Here is a 7,123-nt window from a genome sequence, read left to right on the forward strand (position 1 = left end):
AGTAGTAACACTGGACGGATTGCCATCTCACCTTTGAGTGGGCTTTCAACCTATACTTTGATCTCTCATTTAACTATTTTTTTTTCCTAGCATCGCGGCTACTATTCATCTCACTGCTCTTTTGTCCTGCGAACGAGGACGGTATTTATGTTTTCCGTAGTGAATAAATGTGTGACACTGCGTAGGACGGGGGAGTGGGCGGCAAGGATATGGACCTTGCGCCTGGGCGTGCCATGTTAGTGCCTTTTCTTTGCTTGCTCAACCGGTTGCTTGTTCTTCTTCAATCTCACTGCCGCATGCAAACGCACGTGCGTGAATACAACTGAAGCGTAGGAACGAACGTTACGGTAACACTATTGCTGCGGCGTGCGCTCCCGAATCTTTGGGGGCCATGCCACGTCAGACTACTTTGTCCGTCGTCTGCCTGAGCACCGGCAGAGGGGCTTCGATGGTGTATGAGGGGAACTGTAGCACAGCCTATGTGCTCTGCGTGGGTGACGCCCCGGTTGTTCTCTTTGGTATTGGATACGGAGTGACTCGCCAGTGTCTCCGCTACTTCGGTACCATCCCCACTAATATTGCAGTGTTTTCTAACCGTTCCCATATGTCAGCAGAACTCCCCGTGGTGATTGCTGTTGAAGGTCGCAAGGGGAGGCACCCCCGGATCGTCGCTAGCGAAACGGTGATGATGCGCCTCATGCAGCACAGGTTGGCGGAAATGCACTCCCGAGCAGCGTTTGGTGTACCCGGGGAGGGCGGTGTTTGCGACTTTGTCAATCTCCAAACCGATGAATCATCTCCAACAGTACCGTACCGTCTGCCCGACTTTCCATCTGTCTCCCTTGTGGCGTTCGACGCGGTTTCTTCACTGGAGAGTTCCTGTGGATTCGTTGTGCTGCATCATGGCAGTCCTGTACTTGCGCTGACAGGAGACTGTGCGTACGACGCGCAACGATACCAAGAGGTGCTCCGTATGGCACCCGTGGTCATTGTCGACGGACGGAAGAAAGGTTCGCCGGACCATGCGTCGTTTGCTGATATTACCCGCGCGGTGGATGACTGCAGGAGCAATGGCGGAGGACCACGTAGAGTATTCATTGGGCAGTATGGGGCCCCGGCTGATGCACCACCAGTTGTTTCTGGTGCAACAGTGCTTCCGATCGTGGAGGGTGCTGTGGTGGAACTAAGCGAGGGAGTATGCATTGGGGATGCAGAGGAGCTGCTTGTTCCACCAGCACCATCGGCGATAGACATGTGCGAAAGCACCAAAACCGTATGTTGTGATAGATCCGAGGGAGAGGAAGCACCGAGCTCTTTTGTCATGCGCATGGCCCACACTGGAGGTGGCGGAGGACAAGATGCACTGCATGAAGGGAGCTCATGCAGGAGGGGACGGGGTGCCGGCATTGGGGACTGGCAGTGTGGAGGAAAGGAAGCTGTGATTGTACCCGAAGCGAATTTGGGGAGCATAGGTGTATCTGCAGCGTTCGAGGAGTACATGCAACGGGCTTATTGCGCCCTCCAGAGGTATCCCACGCAGGAGGGGGGTGTGAGTGGGGTTGTCCAGATGCGCAGCAACAACACAAACGCCCCGCGAGGCCCCAACGAAGCGCCACCCAGTAGGGCACAGTCTGCAGAGGTTCCTAATAGGCCTCGTGGTGAGGAGTCGACGAAGCACACCACAGGGTACACATGCAGATTCACGGCTCTGAAGACATGACGAGGAACGGTAGTGACACCGTTCTGCCCGTTCATTTCTTCTTTTGCGTCTACATCCACATTTGTGCTGCAGCCCTACGCCTCCCCTTGGCATGCGCGTTCAGAGGATGTGGCGAAAGGTGGTACGGTAGGCGTCGGGAAGTTGCTTGCTGCTACCACATGGGTAATTTACTGTATTCTGTCATATCCCTTTGTTTGTGTAGTTTCTTCTCTGCTCAGTGGATTTCAACTTCTCTTTCCGTCACTTCACAATACCACCCAACTAGGTACACTACATCCTGACTAACCGGATGCCCGACTCGCCGACATCCCAGCGTTGCGCAGGCTCTAACAATCGGAAACCCAAGCGTGTTGCAACGAGGAAAGCGGATGGCGGAGATCAGCCTCTCGCTGTGAACGGCCCATCATCGCCGGAGTGTATCCGTACGAGGACACAAAAGTTAGAAAAGGAACTGCGTGAGCTTGTTCTCCGCAACAGGTCCAGGCACGAGCGGCTGCAGAACATGAGGAATCGTGCCACATTGTCAAGCCCTCCACCGTCAGGCCCTCAGTCGTTCGAGCGTGCAGCAAGGCCGTCAGATGAATCAAAGCCGAGGAGCGAAACGGAGGGGAGGAATAAGCTTCCTAATCTGTACAAGTGTTTTGACGAGGCGCGAACGAAGTCGCTCTTGGAGTACGAAAAAAATAAAGGGAGCAAAGAGTCTTGTATGTACTCTTCGTACATACCGCGCGACGCAGACCTCACGCCGAGGGGGAAACAGCGAGACGCGATGAAAGATCCCGACTCTTTCAGCCTTCGATTCTGTAGCAAGTTGCACCCAAGAGACGACTCTAGATAAGATTTTTGGAATCGTTAGGAGAGAGAGGTGCGTGTGGGTGGGGGGAAGGGGGCGGTGAATAGCTATGGGGGACCACCGTGTTCTCTTTCCTCACTTTGTGTGTGCTCTCTGGTTGAACTCCTACACCACGAGATGTCCGTTTGCGAAAATGTGTATGTATTGCAGTAACCTGACTACGCTGGAACTGTTATTTGTGCTCTCCTTTCAATGTATCATGCATCGTGCTTGTTTTCCTTTGGGCCGACGTGCGCGCTGTTGTGTCACTTGTCACACTGTGTTTGATTTTTTTGCATAATCTTAGGATGGCAGGATTGCAGAGTGCTTTAGCGTATCGACTTGCTTTAGTTGACCAAGAAAGGCAACAGCAACAACGAGGGTATGATTTCCTGCGGCGGTCCCTGCTCCATAAGGTTGTTGCTGCATGTGCTCAGGGAGGCTCAGCAGCCAAACTCGATCGCCACGGAGGTCGGGTCTCGTCGAGTGACGAACTGGTTATTAGGGATGAACGTGGGATTGCCAGTATTGGTGATAGCGATGTAGTGTCTAATGCGGGGGATGACATGACGGGTGTCAGTGTTTCGTCACAATGGCCCAGTCCAGATGAGGAAACGGAGGAGCCTCCTTCACGGAAGTTGTTGGGCTTCCAAAGTACCCCTATGGAGTCCGTCGGTGCGAAAGGCAAGAAGCGCGAGGAGGGAACTTTTGGTGCAGGGGTGTTGGAGACCACCGGAGGGCGCTTGCAGGGCTTGGACGATTCCGATGTAGTTCCGAGTTTCCGTCCCACTATTTCGCTAGTCTCAGCCAGACTGGCGCGACAACGGCGGTTGAAAGATCGTGCGGAGGGTTTACCCATTTCAGAGTACCTTTTTCAGCGAGGTAAGGCCACTAACAGGGTCGGCAAGCAAGAGCAAGGTGAGACTGTCCGTGCACATGCGGATCCCACAGTAGCAACGAGGGTGAGAAAGGTGACCTTCACAGCTTCTACCGTGGAAAGACTGTACTCAAACCCAAAGGGGAAGCAAGGGAACGACACTCAACATAGAAAGCAGCAGTTACAGGATATCTCCCCGACCGATATAGATCTTCGCTTTCATCCGTTGATATCGGAGAGGGCAGCGAAGCTACAGAGGGGAACGAGCAGAAAGGTGCATGATGACCTATACGAACATGGAGTCCGAAGGCAACTACAGAAGAATTGCGCTCAGCCGCGGAACGAACCCTCGTTTCACCCTACCATTAACCAGGTGAGCGAGATGATTGTTAGGGGGTTGTCCAACCCTGCCGTAGCGGGGCTGACGTAACCTGGGAAATGTTCTCTTCGGATAGCATGCACACAAGTATAGATATAGCGGTGAATGGACCCATCACAGGGCACTCGGTTCGCCCCGGTCGGCGTACATGAGTTGGTGGGAAATGCCGCGAGTGTATCACGTTTTATGAAAGCCTTTTACATATATATATATGTACAGTGCTTACTGACTGCACCGGGCGATTGCTTGCCTCTGTTTGTGCCCCTTGTGTGGATGTGAATTGTTAGGACCGAATCACGCCACAGCAGCTATCAGGCTGCACCATCGGAAGCCACTGGTTGCATCCCGGGGCGCACCACAATACACATCGTTTGCAGGTGTGGTATCCACCATGGGCAAAGGGGTTCGTTGGTCTGCCGGTTCGCTGCACGAAGCGTGTAGCTAACATCGTATTTCATACTTTATCTGTGGTTTTGCGCACAAACTTCCTGACCGTCGTACCTTCCTTCTATTTGTCAATTGCTGATACCCAAATCTATTTGGCGTGTGTTACGCACCTTTTTTTTTCACCTTCATTTGTTGCTAACCCTTCAAAGAGCAGTTGGATGGCGAAAAAGGGTAAAAAGAATTCGGCGCCGCAGTTGGTGGCACCGGAGCCGGTGGCAGACGAGCTCGAGGTGGATATCCTGTGGGACGCCGTCAAAGAAGTAGATGATAAACCTCCTTTCATGGATGGGACACACCTGGACGCCACACGTGCGTTGTTCAAACTGGAGAAAACAGGACGCGGCGCACCGGATGTTCCGCACAATTTTTTCCAACTTCGGGAAAGAAACCTCAGCGTCGTGCGTGCCCGGGACCGTTTTGTGTTGGCTGAGCAGCGGCTGAAAGAGAGAATGGAGGTGGACGAAGGCCTGCAGGACGATGATCAGTGTTTTCTATCACTGAAGCAAAGTGAGGGCGAAGAGTACCTGCGGGAGAGGAGAGCTGCCATGGAAAACATTGCTGGTGTTAAGTCAGCACTGGTGGAGGACCAACTCGGCTTGATTACACGTATGGAGGAGGCGGCCGAAGACTTCTTCCGAGGCTGGAATGACTTATTAGAGGAGGTAACCGCACTCGCCACTGGGGACAGCAAAGTGAGCGCCGCGTTCGAAGAGAAACGAACTCTCACCAAAACGTTTAGGGAAGCGGAGGAACAGTATTTTCACGACCACGGGGAGCACGTTGTGGGCATCCGAGAAATGCGAAGGGAGACCAAGCGGCAGCAGGATGAAATGCTTCAGTCGATGGTAACGCGTCTCGGGGCAGGTGTAGTGGAAATGGCAAGGTTGTCTGTGGAAGAACTAGAGGACAAGGCAGCCCAGCAAGAAGAAACAACGCGGCTTATTTCAGAACTCATGAAGGTTCAAGGGAAGTCTACCGTGTTGGAAAAGCAGACAATTGCCATTAATGAGCACCGTGCCACGCTACAACGGTTGATAGATCTGGAGGTGCAAAAGCAGGAGTTCTGTATCCTGCGTCAGAAACAGATCGAGTCCGATTTGAAAACTCTTTCTGAAACTGTAAAGCACAACAACGAGCAGTTACTTCTCTTGTCAAGTAACGCCACTCCTTGCCAGGAATACAAAAAGCTGCTGCCGATGATCCCCACTTCTCCCAACACCATTTCCAACCTAACGAATGTGCAGGACAAGAGCCTGCTGTTGCTGACGGTGGAGGCTAAGCGGCAGCTTGAAGGGCTAGACGCTGAGCTGAAAACTCTGAAAGATGAGCTCGCTACACTTAGGAGGCGCCACATTGTGCATCTAAGCGGCAAGTATAAACCAACAGCTACGGATGGGCCCCTAAGTGCCATGAAGAAAACTGCGGAGTTAGGTATCGAGACAACGAGCGCTATTCGGTCCGCAGTTCTAAACTCTTTGGAGCAGGTGTGCCGTTGCCTTGGATGTACGGAAGATGCAGAAGCACCTGGAGATTCTCTGGAGCGTCTTTTTTCCATAACAGATGTGGAAGAACGGAAAGCTGTACAATTGTACGTGTCGAGATGTATCAGTAAACTGTTTAGTTCGGAATGCCCTACGGCTTTGCCAGTTCCATTCCCCAGGAGTTCGAAGGGTATACAATGGGATATGTTGCCTTCACACTGATACTTTGGTTGATGATACAAAAGCAAGAGTTAGCCCCGGAGTTTCCGCTATGGTGTTGTCTTTACCTTCCCATCTCCCTAGGGGGGGGGAATTTATGCTCCTTGTACACCTTCTCCTACCCCCAGTTTAGTAGAGTTCGATGGCATCAATATGACATATTAAACCGTGGGTGTAGTTAAGTGAATACCATCATTAATTGTACTATCAGATGTTAGTGTAGTGTCGGGTGTCAGTGGCAAGTGCAAGAGGAGAAGAAGGTAAATTTCTCCCGATTCGTCAAAGTCACGTTACGGCCTGTTACCGATTGGCAGAACCCTTTCGTGTTGGAAACCACACTCAACCGCTCCATTTTAGGTGTGCTTATGTGTTTTGTCTCTTCTCTCTTTCCCATCCACACACACACGAACACAAAGGCCTAAAATAAAATCCCACTAAAAACGTTACTGCGACACTATCACTCACAAAATTCACTACTTTTAACCTTGTTTATTATTGTAATAATAATAATAAATGAATGGATTAACCCTCTACTTAGACACAAGGAGAAGTTACACATTAAAGCACAGTTAAGTTGAGGGGAAAGCGCAAGCAAAGGGATTGAAGGCGAAAGTGACTTTCCACTACGTTTTTTCAGCAGTTCATCGAAAATCGGCAAAAAAAAGTGGGTGTATTTAAAAAAGGAAATATATACGGACGTGAATATAAGAAACATCGAAGAAATAGGAAAACAACATATTGAAAAATAACACAAACACATTTTGTAAAAAAAAAAAAAAGACAAACAGTAGTAGTATAGATTTACAGGGGTCTACAACGGTACTGAAATGAATCGCATACTGTTTGCACTTGCCATCATCTTTTATTTACCGATTCCCCTCAGCGTCATCAAGGGGAGCTGTAAAGAAATTCCGACCCACCAGCAGCCACAGGCCCCTTACATACCAAATATTCAAAAGCAAACAAAAGAGGTATTGACACCATCGCAACAAGAAGATAAACAGAATTTTTCTCCAACGCTCCACAAAATAGAAAGTGCGCGGCAGTTCCACTACGACGACTCAACAAATATCGACGGAAACAAAAGCATTCAGCATCAAACCGCAGTAACAGACGTCAATGACAATAACAGTGCCAACACTTCCAATGAGGATGAAGAGGAAGATGA

At 50.6% G+C, this 7,123-nt stretch overlaps 4 protein-coding genes across 4 annotated transcripts; all 4 read left to right on the forward strand.

Annotated features, from left to right (window-relative positions):
* Positions 1-391: 391 nt before the first annotated feature.
* TEOVI_000161200 (uncharacterized protein) lies at positions 392-1,720 on the forward strand (the record flags this gene model as incomplete). The annotated part of the gene is made up of 1 exon (XM_067224819.1): positions 392-1,720. The coding sequence occupies one exon, from the start codon at positions 392-394 to the stop codon at positions 1,718-1,720; it is 1,329 nt and encodes a 442-aa protein (XP_067080920.1).
* A 289-nt stretch (positions 1,721-2,009) lies between these two features.
* On the forward strand, positions 2,010-2,558 carry TEOVI_000161300 (uncharacterized protein; the record flags this gene model as incomplete). Its single annotated transcript, XM_067224820.1, has 1 exon — positions 2,010-2,558. One exon carries the CDS (start codon positions 2,010-2,012, stop codon positions 2,556-2,558), a length of 549 nt encoding a protein of 182 aa, XP_067080921.1.
* Positions 2,559-2,860: 302 nt separating this feature from the next.
* Positions 2,861-3,859, forward strand: TEOVI_000161400 (uncharacterized protein; the record flags this gene model as incomplete). Its single annotated transcript, XM_067224821.1, has 1 exon — positions 2,861-3,859. One exon carries the CDS (start codon positions 2,861-2,863, stop codon positions 3,857-3,859), a length of 999 nt encoding a protein of 332 aa, XP_067080922.1.
* Positions 3,860-4,413: 554 nt separating this feature from the next.
* Positions 4,414-5,958, forward strand: TEOVI_000161500 (paraflagellar rod component, putative; the record flags this gene model as incomplete). The annotated part of the gene is made up of 1 exon (XM_067224822.1): positions 4,414-5,958. One exon carries the CDS (start codon positions 4,414-4,416, stop codon positions 5,956-5,958), a length of 1,545 nt encoding a protein of 514 aa, XP_067080923.1.
* Positions 5,959-7,123: the final 1,165 nt, after the last annotated feature.

The sequence above is a fragment of the Trypanosoma equiperdum genome, assembly GCF_001457755.1.
Source record: "Trypanosoma equiperdum strain OVI genome assembly, contig: ctg_388, whole genome shotgun sequence".
In the NCBI taxonomy this organism is placed as follows: Eukaryota; Euglenozoa; class Kinetoplastea; order Trypanosomatida; family Trypanosomatidae; genus Trypanosoma; species Trypanosoma equiperdum.